Below are 21,249 nucleotides of genomic sequence, written 5' to 3' on the forward strand. Positions count from 1 at the left end.
GTGTGTGTGTGTGTGTGTGTGTGTGTGTGTGTGTGTGTTACCAGGTAATTAAAACATGCATTCATCATTAAGGCCCTTGTAGTGAGAGGTGGGGCGAGGGCTCCATTGTTCCTCCACCCTGAAGCCTCTGCTCCCTGCACCTGGTCCAGGATCGTGTCTGAACAATGCAAACTTCTCCAGCAGCGCCTCGCTCAGTGCTCACGGCTGTTTGAAGGAAGAGAACGACAAAGAAAAAAGAAAAAAAACTAAAACCCTGCCGGTCGGACCGGTACAGAAAGGACTCGTTACTTTAACCGCGGGGTATGAAGCGCTAAGAGGCGGGATACAGAGCGACAGAGGACGGCTGCGGGCTGAGAAAACACCCGGTGAGGACTGGGGGTACGGTGCTTTTTTTCTTCAAGAAACCAGACGCGGTAAAACATTATCCAGGCTGCACTTTATCCCATATACATTTCTTCTTGTGTGCTTTTTTTTTCTTTACTGGAGAGGAAACCTGTTTTAAATTGGGCCTAAAACAGGTGTATAGATGATCTAAAAGGGAGCTTCCGGTGTTTTGAGCGAGTTTCGCAGGTAAGTGATTCTTACCTGACAGCAACTCTTGACGTTTAGCTAATCTTTACACTTTATCAACTTTAACTAAGACAGCTTACGTTTGTATTTAAAGCTGAATGGCGTCGTGTAATGTAGTTTTAATTAATAAAAATAGGTGAAATAAAACAAATAAGGTACTAACTTCCTCCTAAATATACAGTATTATGCGTTTGACTGATTTCCGGTTTGTTTTGGTGCACAAAAACTACCAAGGTTTGTGTGTATTTGTGTGTATTTGTRGTGCCGAGTGAAGTTGGCTCTGGCCCCAGAACCAAAGTATGTGAAAACATCATTTGGAGCCCGCATTCTCTGACATGCCGAGGCTCATCTTTGCTCCTACAGCACACACCCAAACCCCCCAGCTGTTCTAGTATCAGTGCAGTCCCACAGTTTAATCATGGGTTATACTCATCTGCTTTATAAAAAAAAAATAAGATGTTAAACCAGTTTCCTTCCTGGAACCAAAGTGCCTCTCTTCTTGCTTCAGCTTTGTGGTGAAACTTGTGTAAATCTGTGCTGAATGCCTTTCACGGCTCTGCATTAACATCACTAAGGCTCTGACAGATATACTGCTGCGCTGACTTTAGCTCACGCTGCCCTTTCTGGCTATTACTTTTTATTTCCTTTATTTAATCATCTGTAAAGTTTTTTTGTTTTGTTTCATATGTGTGTTTGCTGTTCACATTTTGAACCTCGTCTCTCTCAGGTGTCATGTTTGGTGAACTGATGATGATATTCATGCAACTATCTCTGTTTCAGCCCTCCTTGGYTTTGTTTCTCCGGTCTGTGCCATCCATCTCATCATGGACAGCCTGCTGAGCGGGGCCAGTGAAGGGGCCGCTGCCCTACAGTCTTCATCACGTCAWAGATGCCGCTCGCTGCTGCCTTTATCCCTGTATGAATGAGTGTTTTGGAAACAATAAAGTCTAAATTCCTCTAGGATTGAACAAAGGAGCCATGCATCCACTTCTATCCCTCGGTGTCTTTTGGCTGCTGCCCGTGGCTTTGATGCTCAAGGATAGCTCAGCGCCGAGCAGTGTCCCACGCAAATCCGTGCCCTATCATAGTGAGTGTTGCTCTTTCTCCAGCGTATCCTCAGCTTTCAGTTGTCAGCTTCATGTGGTGTTAAGTTTTGAACTGGTTGCTGAGTTAAGGACTTACGTTCTCTCTAGGCAACARTGCCGTTCAGTTCCGAGAGGACGGCGTTTTCAACTACACCACCATGCTGCTGAGAGAAGACCTGGGACTGCTGGTGCTGGGTGCCAGGGAGGTTGTGTTCGCCCTCAACCTCAGCGACATCTCCAATAAACACGACTCAGTGAGAACGCCTTTTATTGATCATATTGAAGCCAATTTTTAYTTTATTTTATTTGCTTATCACGGTGCTTTTAGTCCAGAGGTGCAAATCTTTGTATTGTGACGCGCCTTGCTCTGATGCAAGCTTCTCAATCAGCAGCTGGGTTTTATTATGATCAGACAAATCTCTGATGTAGAGAGAATGCAGCCTGAGAGGCTCGCCTCGGGGTGACAATGATTTATAACAAACAGCTTTGAACAATCAAAAAGAAAAAAAATTGTATAGGTCTTCTGGACGGGTTCTTCTCTAATGATACGTTTCGTCTCTCCTCCAAGAGACTTCTTTGAGAGTTTCAGGCAAAATTCAGGCTTTTAAGCACTGCCTCCATGTGACTGATACTCACATCACATGGCTATCGTTAACACCTATTGTTAACAGGGGGTGGAGTGATACTGGCAATAGCAGCACTGTAGGAGGGGGACGACTGAAAACGGAGGCCTCCACCTCTGTTTTCTTTCTTCACAAAAATGGCTTCTTTTACTCCTCTCTCAAACCAACGTTCCTCTCTATCAAGACTGAGAACATCCTCATCTCTGAAAGAGTGTATCAGTCACATGGAGGCAGTGCTTAAAAGCCTGAATTTCGCCTGAAACTCTCAGACCGAAGAAGTCTCTTGGAGGAGAGACACGTTTCATTAGAGAAGAACCCGTCCAGAAGACCTATACAATTTTTTTCTTTTTGACTTTTTACCTGGATTACTGAGATGCATCAGGACAAGCTTTGAACAATAGTTCAGATTCTGTCAAATAAAATTGTGCTAAAGCTAAAAACAAGTTTGTCTTATATGACAAATTATAGGATCTATGTTGCAGGGTAGTCCAATGCAAACAGGTCCTAGGTGAGGGAAGTGCAGCCCTTTATGATGAGTAATACCAGTGGAAAAGATGTTCCCTTGGCCAGACGCCACCTGACCCTGGATAAGTGGAAGATAATRGATAAAATGACTRCAGTTATAGAAACTAAAAATATTCAAACTCTCTGTTGTAGGTGGATTGGAAAGTTACTCCAACCCAAGTAAAAGATTGTGAAAACAAAGGAAAGGATCGAGAGGTTGGTCACTTGAGTTACACCTTTTTACCACTGAAAGCTTTTTTACAGTAATCAGAACCGTTCTCTCTTTCTCTCTGTCTTGCTTTGCTATATTTMCAGACAGAGTGCAAGAACTATATCAGAGTCCTGCACGAGATGAAGAACGGACAAATGTACGTGTGTGGAACTAACGCTTTTGATCCAGAATGTCAAAACATGGTGAGATAAAGTCCATTTTTCCTATCAGTTGGAGTGTTTGGTTTGGTTTTTCATAATGAAAATCATGGTCGCACACAGAAGAATGATAATAATAAACAATGTGTTTGTTGAGTCAGCAATATGCAAATGGAAAGCTGAGTTTTGAAGGGACGTTAGAGGATGGCAAAGGAAAGTGCCCGTTTGATCCTTTCCAGAAATATGCCTCCATCATGGTTGGTGAGTAGATGTTGTGGATCCAGAAGCGCAAACAGGTAAAACTTTGAAGTAGCTTTGTTTTCATGTGTGTGTGTGTTTTTTTTTCTCTCCTTCCCACCAGATGATAGCCTCTACTCAGCAACTTCCATGAACTTCCTCGGCTCTGAGCCCGTCCTGATGCACAGCACTCGTCCTGACCCCATACGCACCGAGTTCAAAACCTCCTGGCTTCACGGTAAGACGTCACTTTTATACTTTTTCTGTGGGAGCTGTTCTATTTTATCAAGTAAAATTAAATTTTTAGCTGTTAAATGCATTTTGTTGTGCACTTGGAGTCTCTAGGAGTGCAGAAAATTAGAATTTAGTCTCTCCTGGTGCTGCGTAGAAATCTTTAGAATCTGTTTGGGTCATATTTTTCAACTCGTCCAGTTTTTTTTTTTTCTATTTTCTATGACGATTTCTGAACTAGTACGTCACAGTATTTGCGACGGAACAGACATTTAAGATTTGGACGTTAGTTTCATCATCTTCATTTTCCTCTCACTCTGGGTCAGATTGTAGCTGGAGGGATGAGCCGTTTAATTAATTTGTAAATAAAATGTTTCTATGCCAGAGGATAGTTGTAAAGTCCTCTAAAAACTAGAATGTACCACTTGTTGAGTTACAATGAGGAATTCAGACCAACGCATTGCAGTTCCACTTCATATAGACAAGGGCTATTCAACTAAATTGCTCTGGGGGCCACAGTTACTGTAGGCCAACAGCTCAGGGGCCGAACATCCAGCACTTAAAGGCATTATGTAAATAAACCAAGTATTACAAAGATCTGTTACCTTTGAAATAGTTTATTTTGCTGTATTTAATCATAAATACAACATACAGAACCCTATAGAAGTGGTGATAATTAAACAGTATGAAAATTAACACATTATGCCTCCTGTTTAACACAAATAATATTTTGACATCTCGACTTGCCAAATTTTTAAACCAATTTTATTTTTACTTTCATAATTTTACATTCTACTGCTTGTAAATTTAACTGTCTTGAATGTTCATAGAAATGGTTTTTACAAGCTTGTAACCAAGATTCTGACATTTCTGTAGATAACAAACATGTATATGTTTAACTAAAGGGCCTTAGAGTAATTAAAGTAGAAAACTGGGGGTTTGGGCTCAAGAGATGAATGAAACAATTGGCGGGCCGAACTTTGATCACTCGCGGCCATATTCGGCCCGCGGACCGCCAGTTGAATAGCTCTGATATAGACCCTAACTGGATGATTTAAATGTGAAAACGAAGGATTTAAAAGCATGATGTATCTCCTTGAATGATTTTCTCTTTTTTTTTAAATGCCAGAGCCCAACTTTGTTTCTATGGCCTGGGTCCCTGAGAGTGAGCAGAGTGAGGAGGGAGATGATGACAAGGTGTACCTCTTCTTCAGCGAGACAGCTGTGGAGTTTGACAGCTACAGTAAACTGGTGGTCCCTCGTGTGGCCCGTGTGTGCAAGGTCAGAGACAATAACGCATGAACGGCGCTTCCTCAGCGGCTCTAGTCGTGCCGTTTCCGCTGCTTGATTACGCTTYTYTTTGTTTGTCCTTGAGGGGTAATGTTCTTTCTCTGTGCCCACAGGGGGATGTTGGAGGTCAGAGGACTTTGCAAAAAAAGTGGACGTCCTTCCTTAAGACCAGAATAGATTGTCCAGTTCTGAACTCCCAGCTGCCTTTCGTTATCCAGGACTCATACCTGTGGTGTGGCTTCAAGCAGAACTGGAAAAACTGTGTTTTCTACGCCGTCTTCACGTCACAACCGTACGTTCAGGAGGACTTTAACCCTTGAGTATTTTTAGACCGTTGACTGAGAGTGTGTGTGTTTCAGGGAGCTCTCAGATCTGTCTGCAGTTTGTGCGTACAGCATGTCTGCCATCAGCCAAGTGTTTTCAGAGGGGAAGTACAAGACCCCAGTTCCTGTAGAAACTTCTTTCGTTAAGTGGGTGATGTACAGTGGAGAGGTGCCCGTCCCCCGGCCCGGAGCTGTGAGTCTGCTCTGTGTTCAAGCTGTGTGTGGAGGTGGCTCAGCAGGAAGTTCTCACTGTGTTGTACCTTTCCTTCTTCATCAGTGTATAAACAAAAAGGCTCGCAGTCTAGGCATAAATCGGAGCCTGGACCTCCCGGACCGGACCCTACAGTTTGTCAAAGATAAGCCCCTCATGGACCAGGCCATCGAGCCAATAGACGGGAGACCTCTGCTGATACGAAGAGGGGTTAAATTCACACGAATCATTGTCGACCAAGTTCAAGCTGCAGACGGACAAAACTACAACGTCATGTTTATAGCCACAGGTGTGTGTTTAATGTTTATTCACTACCTGTTTTTAAAACCTTATGCTTTCATTTCACTGTTAAAACACAAGACCAAATGTGTTGTTTTATTCAGAGAAGGGTACGATGCTGAAAGCTGTGAACTACGATGGAGAGATGTTCACCATAGAAGAAGTCCAACTCTTCCAGCCTCCTCAGCCGATCAAGATCATCAAATTTTCTAACCTCACGGTAATTTAAAACCGTTGTATATCTTTGAGATCTGTAGTGTTATAGTGAAGACCATCTAACTCAAGTAGTCAAGACCAAGACCAGGGTGTATCRAGACCAAGACTTTTAGGGGCTGGACCAAGTCGAGAAAAAAGCAAAGTGAAAGGATGTTAACAAAAAATTGGACAGTATTCTGGCAATTTAGTGATATTTCCACAGTCGTGGTTTTGTCTTGAAATAAAGTCTTGAGTCCTCAATGTCCGAGACCGAGACAAGATGGAGTATAAATGCGGTTGAGTCCGAGACAAGACCGAGCCCATTAAAAAGTGGTCTGAAGTACCACAGCAATGGAAATCAATTCTTCAGATGTACGTTACGTCACTGTTCTTGTTTTGTATATTTTTTGTGCTGCAGGGTCAGATTTACGTCGGCTCAGACTCTGGAGCGGCTCAGATTCCACGCGCTAATTGTGAGCGGTCCTCATCCTGTGTGGACTGTGTTTTAGCCAGAGACCCGTACTGTGGCTGGGACACTACTGAGAAGAAATGCGTTTTCCTTTCCAGCTCACAAAGGTAAGTAGCAGATTTCCAGATGTGCGGTGGAAGCAGAATTTAACCTTTAACACTAAATTTGCATTTATTTTTTTATTTTTAGAGAGGTAATCCAAAGTGTGACAGAAGGAGATGCCTCTCCTTGTCCTGATCCTGGTGAGTCAGTGTATACTTGTACATGTGGTCAGTGTGTACCGATGTTGATTTTTTTATTAAGGCTGCTGGGTTTGCAAGATTTTAAGGTGGTTTATGGTTGGTAGGCCTGTCACGATAAGGAATAAATCCATCATTTACGTGATAAATTAAAGTAAGATTGATAACTTTCTTTTTTGTTTGTTTGTTTGTTTTCTTTGTGTCTCCCTCTTTTCTAGTCTTTAGGGCAGAGTAAACACTTGCCAGGTGCATGGTCTCTAACCTCAGTAGCATGAGAGTCCTGTGAACAGATATTTAGCCAGAGGAGCATCTTCATTTTCAGCTTGTGACTCCTTGGGACACTGTGCTGAAGTGTGTGTTGTTGTTGTTTTATATTACGTAAATTTAGTAAACTTTTTGAGCAGTGTGTGGGTTACCGCAATTATTTTAGAAGGCATAGGAAGACCAAGAATAAACTGTGCCAGCTTGGATAGAGGTGCGTAGTGATGTTACAGCTTCAGTGGCTGCTGTTGTGTGTTCCCTCAAAATCCACTCAGAGTTTATCATGACAGGCCTGATTGTTGGTTGGTAAATTAAAATTTGTGTCTGTCCGTTTTGATTTCAGACCCTGCTGATCCGGTGAGTCGGTCCGTCTCACCAGGTGATCAACTTAGACTCAGCTGTCCTTCGCCTTTGAAGCTGACAAAAGTCAGATGGGAGCATAATRAAAGCGTCCTCACGTTCTCGCCTCATCATCAGATTTTGCCAGATGAGCTGGTTATTCTGAACACCACAGTTAGCCACTCCGGTCACTACCGTTGTTTGTTTGTGGAGCRCTCCAAAGCTGGTGAATTTATGACCTTCGTAGCTGATTACCAGGTCAGCGTCAACTCAACGGACACGGGCAAGGACCGCCTGATTTCTATTGCTGAGCCAGTGACCGACGGCCCGCCTGTTGCTGGACTGCAGGCTGCAGTTGCTCTTCTTGTTATTTGTCTCGTTGCTCTTTTAGCCTGGAATGTTTACAAAGAACACATACCTCTGCCCTGGAACTGTTTAAAGGAGAAAAGGGATGWAGCTCAGCGTACCGATGAGGAGGTGGCTGTAAACTCTACGGCGAGGCCTGAACCCCATGAGGACAAGCCCCTGATGTCCGAGGCATCGAGCAGCAGCAACAACAACCACACTGGTGGAGGTGGGGACCCTCAGTGATCCAGAGTAACAGTAATTAATGTAATGATGAGTCAGGAAGTTGATGCAGAGAATACGTGGGTTAAAGATGACTCGATTTTCAAAAGGCATGAAGATTTTACATTTAGCCAATATTTTCAAGATTTACAGTTAATAACATCTTCATCTGTAAGTATCCCAGCTTTTAAACTCTTCAAGTTATGAGCAGATTGTGAGGAGGACAGCTTTTCTTCATGCTGTAACAAGCTTTGACTTCTGGGACATTCTCAGGCTGTTGTGCAARCTCTCCTCTGAAACATTTCCACATATTCTGAATCACTTTTTTTGTTTGTTTTGGTAAGAGGCAAATGTCCCAGCCTGCAGATTTTTAGCTATCTGTTCTGTCAAAATGCTGTCGGTAACCTTTGTATTTCCTAAAAATGATTGCAAACATCTGAGTAGACTTGAGTTTGGGTCCTTTTATTCTTTGCTAAATGCCTTTTGAAAATCTCATCTTCTCATGAAACGACTCACAACACGCCAAGGTTTTTTCCCACTGCAGGATCGGTTTTACTGAGTTCCACATGAACAGGAAACTTAAAGTGAATTTACATTTTCTAAGCAGTACTACTGAATATCTGGTTCAACTGGGCTGCTTGAGTTCAAACCTACAAGATCCAAGTTTAATGTTGTTTGTTTATTAAGACTGTTAACATTTGAAATTGAGCACATTTTTTTATCTTCGTTGTAAATGAGCATCATTTTGATTTGTTTCATAGGTTTTAAAATGTGTTAAGTTGTTCAGTTTTCAGTTCCTTAAAGATCACAGGGATTTTGTTGTACTCCCATTGAGCCGCTTCTAACSCTAGCTGGAAAGATTTTTATTTCATTTTTTTTATGTTGTCCTTGCTTGATATCATTTTTTTTGTGTGTCTTCAGCAAAAATGTGAAATGCAGATGTCACCAGAGGTGTATAAAGTAGGCTACTTGAAAAAATTACTAAGTAATAAATATCTGAACAAAAATGACAGATAAAAATGAATTTCATGAATAAGGACAAGTACTAAATAATAAAACTATTCACAATAATCGTGAAAGTAAAAGTACTTTTAKATGCACTCTGAAAATGAAGTGTTGAATTGACTTAACCAAGTTAAGCCAACTGGTTCCACTAAGTTGAGTAAATGTAATGCAGTTACTCAACTAACAAAGTAAATGTACGTTACTATACACCTCTGGATGTCATCTACAGTTGTGAAACAGTTCTGAATGTTTGTTGTAAAATCCAATTTTGTTTAATACAATTTTCTTACAAAATTTATAAAAACCTTTGTTGCTTCAATTTTAAGTGTAAAAATGTTTTGTATATGTTATATCTGTAATTACAATAGAACCATCAATCAGTGGCAGGGGGCAAAGTGGTTAAAAAAAACACTTTAATATGTAATCAACAGACTACTGAGAAAATGGATCTTTTTAGACAACAGTACAGTGAYTGTAGCCGTAAAGCTAAAAACACAAAACAGATTAACGAACCAAAAGAATGTAATATACATGTGTGGAATCCAGTCCCTGAGGATTTGATCCAAACAGGTAGGTTCTCTATCTCCTGTAACGGTATCTCTTAAAGTGGAACCACAGCTGAAAGATCCCGTTGGCGAACTGACAGCGGAACCCGTGTCGGTGCGAGTACTCCCACTCCCTGTTCACGATCTTAAAGGCGATGTCCTCGTACGGMGGACCCGCATGGAACCGTAAGATTCCAAAGTCCTTGTTGTCGGGACACGGCTCCAGGAAGTACTGAGGGGTGGAGCGCTTGTCGATCAGGTCGGGGTAGAAGATGTTAAACTTGTAGCCCTGGACGATCTTGGGCGGCGGGTTGTCGAAGTCGTAGTGAGTCTGGTTGTACTTGTTCCACTCGAAGCCCGTGTGGACCCTGTTGAAGAAGCGAGGCTTCCTGGGGCGGTACTTGTCCGCCCACAGGTACATTTTCCCCGAGACTGGAATCTCCACGCTGAACTGGGCCTCGTCGTTGCCCATGCCTTCCTTGGCGCGGCGTACGAAGGCGTCCTCTGCGCTTTCATTAGCATCCCCTAAAATAAACAAACAGTTTAGTAAAGATSAACGTAGCAAACGGTTCGACTCTAACGTGGAGTTTGAGCACAAAGTCTCGTACCGGTGACTTGGAGCTGCCGGCGGGCTAACTGYAGCCTGTGCGTGTCCTCCTCTGGCGTGATGGTGTGAGTGTCCAGCGGCAGCTCGGAGGACGTGAGCAGCGCGGGACTGTAGCGACCCGAGTCGTAATCCGCCTGGCTCTGCTGGATCAGGTCCTCTTCTGTCAACACGGCCTCCACCGCCTCCTCCTTCCCCTCCTCATCCTTCCCTTTGCTCTTCTCTCCTCCATCCTCGTCTCGACCTCCTGCCCCGGATGTGGATGGACGAGCCTCCTCGTCCTCCCCCTCTGTCGTTTCTCTGTTTTTACTTCTGGAGTTCGACRCAGACGGACCGCCATCTTCTGCTGYACGGTCCCTCGTTCTCTCCCTGTCACAGAACATGAACGTTTTTATTTTTTATAAGTGAAGAGACAGCTTGTCCTCGAAAGGAAGAACAAGAGTTTTTTGAATTGATCATTTTTGACAACTATACAAGCTCAGTGAGGATCTACATTATATAACTTACTCATCATCCTCACTCGGCTCCTCTTTGATGATGGGGAATAAAGGCTCACTTTCCACTCCTTGTTCTTGTTTCAGCTTAAACAGCTTCTGACGCAGAACATCCTGATGGCGTTCTCTCAACCTGGATCAGAAGATTTTATTTTTATTTTTTTATTATTCTCTCGTATAAAACAAACTAGGTTTGTTTAACAAAAGACAATTTGAACTTTTATTTGAGGATGACTCGTGCAGCTTTCAGCCTCGTGTATGAAAAAGGTTTTAAAAGGCAGAAAACGCTCGCCCACACCTGGCTCTGGCCATGTAGACCCGGACCTGCTGCAGCAAACTCTCCCAGTAACCGATGTCGAGGTTGGATCCTCCGGCCCGAATCTTTGTCTCGATGTTCAGGTGCAGGGCTTGCAGCTGACTGTACGTTTTCCCTTTGAACACAGTCTGAACATCAGTGCTGACGGCTGTGTTGATGCCCTCGCGACGATCGCCTGAAGAAAAAACAAACAYGTGAAATAAATCTGTCTAAACTTTGACACGTGCATTTTTTATTTATATATAGCGCCGTGCAAGATGTGGCAAGCTCAYAGAGACTTATCCAAAGCAAATTATTTCTGCAAAAAGTGCCTCTACATAGTACTGAATAATTATGCACATTAGCTAAGTTTACATGCGCAAAATTCTTTGATCAGATTGAAATGTATTCAGATTAAATAATCGGAATGTATCGTTTACATAGGCACAATCCGATCATGACGAGTGTTTACATGCACCGGGCTTTTATTCTGAATAGAAGCACTGACATGCGCAGTTGCTAACTTTCCCTAAAAAAAAAAAACAACACAAAAAAGTTCTACTTTCGTCATGAACATAAATAAACAGCTTCTGAGCTCAGAATGGACCTGCGATAGCTTTTAATAATGGTGGAGACGTTACTGCACTCTCTGGTTCAGCTGCAGGGGACACACTTTTTTTTTCTTTTCTTTTTTTTTTGCGAGGCGGTGCAGGCTGTGTGTCTTCCTTCTTTATTGAATAAGAGAACGGGAGGAACAGTTCTGTCTGCTGGAAACTACAGCAAGTCAGCAGACATGCGCAGTTAGATCAGTTTTCCACAATCAGAATAAGATGATCAGATTATGTGTTGACATGCATGCTGTTTGGATTATCAATCGGCATAAACCACCTCTCTCGCTCCGATTACAAATTAATTCGGATCGAGCTGAATCGGGTCAGAATAAACCGAATGGGCTGTTTACATGACGCGTTTTTTTTTTCCGAATGGCCGTTTCATCTGATTACTTATGTCCATGTGAACATAGCTATTGAAATTTTCTGTTATTTTGTCTTTTACATAAAATAAAAAAGAAATTTCAAAATTGTAGGAATGTTCTGTAAATAAAATGAAGCAAACCCTAAAACAATCCAATTGAATTCCAAGTTGTTAGGTGGCAAAAAACAAAATATGCTAAAATACTTTTACAAGGCACTGTATTTAGGTTCCAAAACCAAGAAAAAAAATCACAATACCAGGTAAATACATGTAATTACAGAAATTCTGCAAGTGTTCAAATATATCTACAGTAAGTACAAGGACTCTACTACCAGTGGAAGGAATGGTTTTCTCTAATTAGCTAACAGCAAGTAGCAGAACTGATTTTTTTGTTTAGCGAATTATCTTTTTCCACAAACTTTGAAACCATCATCAGACAAATTAGCTTTACTAAATTAGTTTTTGCCAAGTTTGAGTTCACTAACAGTTAACTCACAAGCTAACATGTTTGTGTCAGTCCCACYWGTCTTCAGCTTGGCGGAGACAAAGACGTGTGACACAGATTGAGTGTCGTCTTAGCAGTTAGCGGTTAGCTGTTAAGGCCGCCATCTGAGACCCCGTGCAGTGACGTATACCACCAAGGGAGGAGTTTCCCAGGAGCTCTGCGCTCAGAGAGCTACAAAAAGGTGTGTGCAAAAACGAATGTCAAACAACCACAAGAGCGCACATCGACTGTTCGGCTTTGGGTCGAGTACAATGGGCCATTTAGTGTTAGCTAATGTTTTTCTTATTTAACTGTTTAGCGCTAGCTTCCACTATTTTTTTTCCCTTATTTAGCAGATTATGAGTTACCCATTAATCTATGACAGCATCATAAAAAAATTATTACCTGGTCCTTTCCCAGAAGCCTCCAGCTTCCTCAGTTTGCTGATCTCATCCTCAGTGATGGTCGTCATGTCTCTCCAGAAGTCCACATTCTTGCCTTGCTCCAGTTCCATGTACACCTTTCAGACAAAAAAAAAAAAAAATCAGAACCAGATAAAGTTTGTTGTCAGAGTAGGACATGTAAATCAACTTTAAGAACACAGGTGTGAAAATGCAGATCAGTCCACATGACACAGAAGATACAGCTGAAGGCTCCAGCAAGATTTAGAATATATGTCTTGATAYGGCCGGCTGTATTACTGATCACAAGATAAATAATTTCAAATTTGTAGGATTTGTCATAAAGACGACTGTTGTTTCTTGTTACAGCTAGCTTTCCTTACTTATTAGAATAAATCCAACTTCTATTCTCACAAGTTTACACTGATGTAGGATTTATTTTAAATAAAAATATAAAATTTGCACAATAAGCTAATTTTAAAAAGTGGCAGCCCTGAACATTGTTAAAACTTAAGAAAGAAACTTGTTGCAACATCTATAATCTTGGTCAAATGTGTGTTTCTCAGTAGATTAAAAATAAAATGTCCTTMGAAATACACTACATATAAACATTTGCATAAATTAGGGCACAAGCTGTACCCATAGTTGTACCTCATGCCTGGTTCACACAGCAAGATAATTACCAGGAYGCCAATTTTTGTCACGATTTTGCCTTTCTGACAATCTTAAGGACACCCCRATTATGGTGATGGATCTAAAGCTAATCTCTAATCTAATGAGATATCCCAGAGTATGATGTGCTCAGAGGATAAATGAGCTGTGAGTGAAATCTGTTTGTGTGTGGTATTTTGTAGTGTGGCTACACACCACACACACCGTAGGACCAAACCTGTTATTTATGATTTTTTAATCATTATCTGTGGGCTCTCTGAGGTTCTGAAAATCAACCAAAAATGTTTAAATCTTGCCGTGTGAACAGGCATAAAACTTGGAAACAAAAAATAATCTATTTAGTGGAAATGAGATATGATGGATACATGATGTTTTTTTTTTTAATTTGGAGGAGAAAATCTTGAGTTTCTTTGTTGGACCTGTTTTTTGAAAATAACAAGATGTTTTTCTTTCCTCTGAGGCCTTTTCACTCAGAGCATGCTTTACTTGTTTTTTATTATTGAATATAGATTATTTTGTTGTTGTTTTTCTGAATGAAACAAATGAATAAAATAAAATCTTCCACAATTAAATAATATTTCATGACAAAATTTGCCAAATCAAAGATAACGTGATTTGGAAGTCATTTCACACTTTTCCAAAAATGTGACAAGATTTTTTAAATAAACTGTATTTTTTTTCATAACATTACATTAAACATTAAACTTAATTGTCCTTTAAAGTGGGATCATACACAACAATAATCTGTTTTGATGTAGCTGCAAAGTGCAAATGACTGGTTTATTGCTGGTTGGATGAACCTTTATGTAAGGATTGTGTACTATTTTAGTGTGAAGACTGTAAATGCTGTGTTGCATTTTGCATCTTTGTTACTTTTAAATGCGACGACGCTAACAGTTGGAAAAGGTCTAGTCACTGAAATGTAATAAATTATTTTACYCGTTTTGAGTTTCTTTGCCCCTTTTGGATTAATTGTAGGATTGCCACCAACCTTTATGTCCTCTAACAGATCGTCCATGTCTGTGACGGTCAGCCCGTTGAGGAATGTGTAAGGTTCATGCATCTCTACAGCCAGATCATCATCCTCAGCACTGATGTACTTTGCCAGAAGGTCGATGGGCTTTGCTCGGCCGTCACGGATCCTTATCTTGGACCTAAACAGACAAGTGGGTGAATACAGAGCATTTTTGTGTGAAACAAACAAAAAYATTATGACACAGAAAAGAATGACTAAATATAAAAGCGAACATTTTTGCAAATTAACCTCAGTTTGGCCTGCTGCAGGTGGAAGTTGTCTTCCTGTTCGGCCCAGGTTTTGAAGTGTTCTGCCTCTTTTTCTCTCTGCAGCATTTCCAGCTCCGTCTCCCTCATGGCTTTCTCTCGTTCCCGCTCTAATCGCAGCTGTTTCACCTTTAACATACACACACACACACACCTAGTAAAACAAACAAGAGAAAAACATTTTGCTGCTTCTGGAATTCAAACCTCACATTTTTTCATACCTTCTGCAGTTCTCTGCGGTTTTCCTCCTGAATGCATTTGTTCCTTTCTTTAAGATCCTTTTCACCAAGATGGCCAATGCCTTTTATATCCAATGCCTGAGAAGAAACACGAAGTAAATAAAACATGACGACATGTCAAAGCTTAGTCTAAACACACAATCGCCAACATTTCTGGAAAACAAACTCGCCTTTTGCCATTTGAATGTGCCTARCAGGTTGTTATCACCAAAGGGATTGTCTGCGTTGGTGTATCCCATGTATTCTTCACTCCAACCCATCTTTTCTCTCCTTTTCTTCTCTTTTGCTTCTTTCTTAGCCAACCTCCTGGCTCGCTTCTCTTCTGGCGTTTCCAGCGCTTTCATCAGCTCCCTTTGTTTTTTCCTCTCCTGTTTCTCTTTGACTGCACGGCTCTCGCCCTCTGACCCGGAGCTGTCCGAYGACTCAGACGAACTGAAGCGCCGCCTCCCTCTGTTTCCATCGACCCGTTCTTTGCTTGTCCTGGTTCGTTCTCGCTCTCTCTCTTTACTCTTCTTCTTTCTTTCCCGGCTTTTGTCCCGGTCTTGTCTTCTTTCTTGGTTCCTGCTGCTCTTCCATCGATCTTCGCCCCACTTCCTCGTCTGTCTGTCTCTGAACGGACTTCCTCTGTCAGGACTTCCTCCTCCTCCTCTTCTTCTCCTCCTCCTTTCTCTGTCGCTGCTTCCATCACTCGAGTTGGAGCCGGACTGAGACCTTTCCTTTCCTCTCTCACGAGATCGACTGCTGRGATTCTCCATTTTCTTCCTCCTCCTCCTCATCTTGGAATTATCTGAATCTGGACTGGAAAATAACATGAATATTATTACWTTTACATCAAATTAAAGCTATATCATAATTACATATCTATCAGAAGGCTCTGAACAAACTTTGTCAGAGAAAACTGACTAGTTTCCCAAAATTAAAACAGATTAGCTTTTGTCACAAACATTTTGACAAGTCAAAATGTGAACCAGTAACCTCTGAATGCGTTCTGAARTTTCTGATCATACAGAGACTTTAGCAATAGATTTGTTTGTTCTGAATCTGTGGATCGGTTTTCTGTGGATTAATTTAACTTCTGGATGTTTTATCTTGTTTTGAAGAACACCTGGCTGGTAATTCACTACAAACTATGACGTGATGTGAAAGTTACCTGGATGAACGATCCTTTGACTTGCTGCTCTGACGGTGAGCTCGCCGCCCCCTTTTGTCACCGTCCGAGCCGCTGCTGGACCTAGAAGAGCGGTCCCGTTGTCGAGGTCGAACGGGGGAGCCATGGCTTGAGGCCCCGCTGCTGGATCGGCCTCGACCCCGGCCTGTTCTTTTAGAGCCCGGAGACCGACTGCGACCTCTCCTCTCGTCCGGAGATCGAGACTTGCTCACTCTGGTTCTGCTCGGCCGGTCTCGGTTCCGACTTGYCGACCTGGAGCGGGATCTGCGTCGAGATTTCGGACTCATCACGAACTTTCTGCTTTTRAGGGGTCCGAATGGAGCGTGTCGCGTAAATAAGAGGTAACCGTCTGATTCTCAACAGACTAAACTCTATCGCTAAGAACGTAACATATTTATTAATTTTAATAGTTACTTACTTCATTACTTAAAAATTAATTTTAATAGTTACTTACTTCATTACTTAAAAAGTTAATTTAACACTTGATGAAATAACGTTTAAAAACTTTTTTTTTTACTAAGGCACTTATAAGCCACCTAAAAGACGCCTTCGTTGAAAAAATGTCGCAACATTTAAACGTCACAATCGCGGAGCAAAATAAACTACAGCTTGTCCGCCTGATGTTTTACTGTTTGTAATTTGGTAATTTATGACTGTTTACTTGATGCTAATAATTGTTTTTTGGACAAAAATTGCAGATAATTTACAAATGACTCGATATTTAAGAGCACTTCAATAAAAACACTGAACACCAAAGCAAACAGTGTTGTGACAGGAGCTTTGACAAGAGACGTGCCTGCTATTGAACTATTTTATCTAATCACCGACAAGATTAAAAATATATGCYTTTCTGTAATTGTTGTAGTTTACGTCAATGTTAACTTGTTTTCATCTAAATTTAAGGATGAATTACAAATACTTGCTCATTTGATTTTCAAGCTGCTGCCTAACTATGAGTCATATGATGGGAAAATGTTAACATATATTGCATTATTTAGCACAGGAGAAGTTTTTTGGATAGCTGAAAGAAACAGTATAATGTTKCTTAAAATTATATTTGTAAATTAAAGTTGAGGAATGTTGCACTTCTAACTGACTCCAGATTATGCCCAGATTATATTCGCTCTGGAAAATTTACATCAAAAACAAAAGACTACAAAAAGACTCAAATGTGACTACAAATCCCAAACAACAACAGGCGCCATTACCTGAGTACAGAGGAGTCCTTCCAGCAACACTTCTCCCTACTCAGTCAGTGTCCTGTGAAAGCTTCAGTCACTGTTGTCAGAGTTGTAGTTTAGTGAAGTTTCATACGAGAACTTGTGATATTCCTCTTAAAGTTATTATTTTGTGTAGTTAGGAAAGTGTTTCCGCCGCGGATAGATCGTCTTGGATCGGTAAGGGACGGAGCTTTTTTAGCTTCCATTAGCCACCAGTAGATTTACGGCTTATATCCGCGGCTGCCCTGCCAGGTAAATCGCCTAAAGCTAGAGGAACTGGTCCGCCACAATGGTTTTTCCTACTTCCTTCTTTTCTGAGTACTGACACTGTGAAATAATACCTAAAATTCGGGAACAGGCCAGCGCAGTCTTTGTTTTGCTAAGGTTCGGCCTGTTTTCGCTGCCCGCGAGCGTCGGGGGGTGGAAAAAAAGAAGTTGTTATCGCTGTAGGTTGTTTGTTGGTCAAACTAACTCTGTCGTGTTCGTGTAAACAAAAGCTGTCGAGTCCAGATTAGCTTTAGAGCCCAGTGATGGCCCAACACGACCCCTCTCATGTAGCCAGTTCACAGAAAGCTCTGATGTTGGAAATGAAAAGCCTCCAGGAAGAGCCTGTCGAGGGATTTAAAATAACTCTGGTGGATGAGGCTGATTTATACAACTGGGAAGTGGCCATTTTTGGACCACCAAACACTCATTATGAAGGCGGATATTTCAAGGTAAGCTTAAAATTCTCAAAACATGAAAAATAATGTCTGCAATAAACAAAATAACAAAAAATAAATCTGGTGGATGAGGCTGATTTATACAACTGGGAAGTGGCCATTTTTGGACCACCAAACACTCATTATGAAGGCGGGTATTTCAAGGTAAGCTTAACATTCTCAAAACATGAAAAAATAATGTCTGCAATAAACAAAATAACAAAAATAAATGTTTAATTTCCCAAGGCTCGAATCAAGTTTCCTACAGACTACCCATACTCTCCACCTGCTTTCCGCTTCCTCACCAAAATGTGGCACCCAAACATCTATGAGGTAAAGTTTCATGACCTGACTAATACAATGTTTGCTTTTAACAGTTTATATAATAAGCTGTGAGTGAAATGAGTTGGTTTCTTCTGTTTTAGAATGGAGACGTGTGTATTTCTATATTGCATCCTCCAGTGGACGACCCTCAGAGCGGAGAGCTGCCTTCGGAGAGGTGGAATCCAACCCAGAATGTCCGGTTAGCATCTCCCTCCTCAGGCATTTTGTTTTCCTCCTCACATTTCTCTCCTTTCTTGTCACCTCCCTTCTTTGTCCTTTCTCTGTCTCGGCCACTTCAATAATTCACCCCCCTGCTCATCGTATGGCGTTCATTGTCAGCGGTGTCTTCTTCCAACAATGAGACTAACCCACACCCGCCACACATTTACGAACAAAATTAAATTCAGTTTGTAAAACGTAATAACATCTTTTAAAGGCACGCTTACACTGAGTAGTTGTACTGTGAAAGTAACATTTATGTGATCAAAACTTATCAAACAAATCTATATACRACTGATAATACATGCTGCTTTGTTGTTGTTTTTTTTCGTACTTTAAATCCTATGTATAAAGGCTGTGACTAAAGACTCGCTGTCAAGAAATTGAAAAAACAAGTTCCACAAGTAGCGTTACAGTAAGAAMACTGGCTGTTTTCCAGCTTCAGAGCTCTGCTTTTCTGTAAATTCAATTAATCGTCTTACAGGGTAATTTTTTTTTTTTTGTAGAGAGAGAGAGAGAGAAAAGTTTGTTCTAATCAAGTCACCTGCTTGCAATGAACCCTTTTTCCTTTTAATCTGTTGTATTCGTAGAGTTGACATATTTTTGTAACATTATTTCCCAGTGACTCACTGAGTGAGCTCTTTGCTTTTTTACACCTTCGTAAATTCTGTTGAAGCTTTTGAGTTTTTAGAAAGATATTATTGATTGAAACAGACATAGAGGTATATTTAATAATAGATGACTTACTCATCCTGTGGTTTCAGTGGAGAGAAACTGGAATGCTTTATTGTTGTTGTTTTTGGTTGGTTGGTTGGTTGGTTGGTTCTTTTTTGCCCTTTTCCTTTTCGTGGTGAGCAGGAAGGTTTTTTTTGCACATGTTTGTGTATGCATGTGTGTGTTTGTTTTGTTGGGAAAACCTCTGATAAACTGGTGGACAGATTGTAATGTAACACTCAAATCAATCGCAGGCTCTACAGCTCATGGACTTTTGGAGTCTATCCTTTTCAAGATGGCCACCACTGCTCAAAAACCTTAAACGCAAACATGTATATAACTCAATTTATTTTACAGTAGGGTTGGGCGATATTGGCAAAAAAATYAATCACKATTAATTGTGGTATTTAGCCGATAACGATTAATATGACGATTAACCCCCTGTAGTCCCTGCTGCCTTCATATCCTAGTCACATGACCARTTWAAATCACTCTAGTGGGATAGATTTACTCTCCGTTAAAATCTGTTCTAAATTGTGTCAAAAGTACAGACTTCAGGCTATACATCAACTTTTCAATTGTGTTGATAGGCCAAGTAAAATCAGAGTTATTATGATAATAACTTATTTGAAGCGGAGAGGAGCATCGGGCAGACTGACCGGGGAAATCTCCTGTCAGTCTGCCTGGTGGCATTAATCGTAATAATTGTCAAGTGCCAAAAAGTAATCGATTACATTTTTTCTGATGATTAATTGCACACGATACGATTTTGCCCAACCCTATTTTACAGGTATTGAGTTAATGTCATTTTTGCACTACAAGGCCCGACCCGACCCAGGTTCAAACCCAGGTTCAGTGTGTTTCCCTTATTGCCAAGTTCCAGACCAACTCGAGACCTTATTGGCCGGCCTGATTTGAGGTCATCTACTGTTGTCCATTGATTGGTTCACTGGCCGGGTGTGTTGCGTCACACAGATGAGATTATGACAAATATATATATATTTTTTCACACGAGTTCAACTAAACATCAACTGTAGCGAGCAACAACAAGCTAACATTAGCTTACCCTTCTCTGTTGTCTTTCCCTCGCGTCTTCAGCGTCGTACTGCTGGATGGTCCGTTACAACCTTCGGTATTTTCCTTTCAGTTAAATGAAGTCCATTATTGTGTTGCAAATACAACAAAATTACATTTGCACATGTTTAACATGATGATCCCTGTCCACGWTGAGGCGGCTCAAAGCTAACACAACCAGGGTTAGCATATTTGCCTTAAAACGCAAATATACTAAAAGATTTGGTGTGGTAGTAGCTGAGAGTCGTTATTTTAAGGGTTTGACAAAAAAACGTATACAACTTTATCACTTCTCAACATAAGATGATCCAAGTCAGAAACTCGGGCATGAAATGTGGCAGGTGGTAGGCTTTCCTTCAGTGAATTCTAGACCTTTGAATAAAAACGTTTTGATTGTCCTTCATTGAGACAGCTTTCTGACTTTGACCTACTTTAGATTTTAAACATTTAAAGAAATTATGCTCTTCCTGCTCTGTTTTCAGTATTTCTTCAATCAACTGTTCACTGTCAGTGTTTGAAGCTGCAGTGACTTTAAAACACGGCGTTCCTATGCGTGTGTTTGCAGTGTTACATTGATTTATAGAGACCTTTCTACAGTTTGTCTGAAGAAATGAGTACAGAGTGGAACGTTCACTGAATCTGAACGAGTTTGGAACAATCTTTTACTACAGAAGACTTGAATAACCTGAGAAAGATCAAATAACATCGGAGTTCTTTCAAGTTGAACTCCTGTCAGCTGACAGGACAAATAAAAAATCTATATATTCATAATAAATGTGCTTCTGATTTTATTCATTGTGCTCCAGTTATGTCTACATTGATAAGATCCTGCAGTTATACTGCTCCTTTAATGACTGCACCACCCACAAGATCACCTCTCTTATAAAATGTGTCACAAAAGTTAACCAGTGGCTGTCTGACAACTTGTTACTTTTAACCTTCAGTAAGACAGACACTGATCCTGGCCTCTGAAAATAAAATCCCTAAGATAAAAGAACATCTCGGCTCCTTGAGTTCAACTGCTAAGCAGAATGTGAACAAC

At 41.0% G+C, this 21,249-nt stretch overlaps 3 protein-coding genes across 5 annotated transcripts in view; 2 read left to right on the forward strand and 1 right to left on the reverse strand.

Annotated features, from left to right (window-relative positions):
• Positions 1–166: 166 nt before the first annotated feature.
• sema4e (semaphorin 4e) lies at positions 167–8,880 on the forward strand (the record flags this gene model as incomplete). Its single annotated transcript, XM_014020914.1, is given in 15 exon segments — positions 167–365; positions 1,351–1,657; positions 1,764–1,909; positions 2,936–2,998; positions 3,098–3,196; positions 3,313–3,412; positions 3,513–3,626; positions 4,749–4,900; positions 5,023–5,201; positions 5,269–5,425; positions 5,510–5,732; positions 5,827–5,942; positions 6,336–6,493; positions 6,576–6,628; positions 7,230–8,880. Coding segments are annotated over 14 exon segments (2,256 nt in total). The 3' UTR covers positions 7,817–8,880.
• Positions 8,881–9,193: 313 nt separating this feature from the next.
• On the reverse strand, positions 9,194–16,330 carry cactin. The gene is made up of 10 exons (XM_014020901.1): positions 15,938–16,330; positions 14,958–15,585; positions 14,770–14,865; positions 14,532–14,677; positions 14,259–14,421; positions 12,600–12,714; positions 10,739–10,931; positions 10,454–10,573; positions 9,951–10,315; positions 9,194–9,867 (listed from the first exon to the last, which is right to left on the reverse strand). The coding sequence occupies exons 1-10, from the start codon at positions 16,240–16,242 to the stop codon at positions 9,377–9,379; spliced, it is 2,622 nt and encodes an 873-aa protein (XP_013876355.1). The 5' UTR covers positions 16,243–16,330; the 3' UTR covers positions 9,194–9,376.
• Positions 16,331–16,485: 155 nt separating this feature from the next.
• Positions 16,486–21,249, forward strand: part of cdc34b (cell division cycle 34 homolog (S. cerevisiae) b) — a 9,383-nt gene continuing 4,619 nt past the window's right edge. The window contains exons 1-4 of one of the 3 annotated variants that reach the window (XM_014020984.1): positions 16,493–17,810; positions 17,961–18,041; positions 18,123–18,209; positions 18,302–18,399. In XM_014020984.1, coding sequence (XP_013876438.1) covers positions 17,706–17,810; positions 17,961–18,041; positions 18,123–18,209; positions 18,302–18,399 — 371 coding nt within the window. In that variant the 5' untranslated portion in view covers positions 16,493–17,705. Of the gene's footprint in view, positions 17,892–17,960; positions 18,042–18,122; positions 18,210–18,301; positions 18,400–21,249 lie in introns of all 3 variants that reach the window. The other 2 variants (XM_014020992.1, XM_014021000.1) reach the window with 2 other exon arrangements.

The sequence above is a fragment of the Austrofundulus limnaeus genome, unplaced genomic scaffold (assembly GCF_001266775.1).
Source record: "Austrofundulus limnaeus strain Quisiro unplaced genomic scaffold, Austrofundulus_limnaeus-1.0 Scaffold3, whole genome shotgun sequence".
Lineage (NCBI taxonomy): Eukaryota > Metazoa > Chordata > Actinopteri > Cyprinodontiformes > Rivulidae > Austrofundulus > Austrofundulus limnaeus.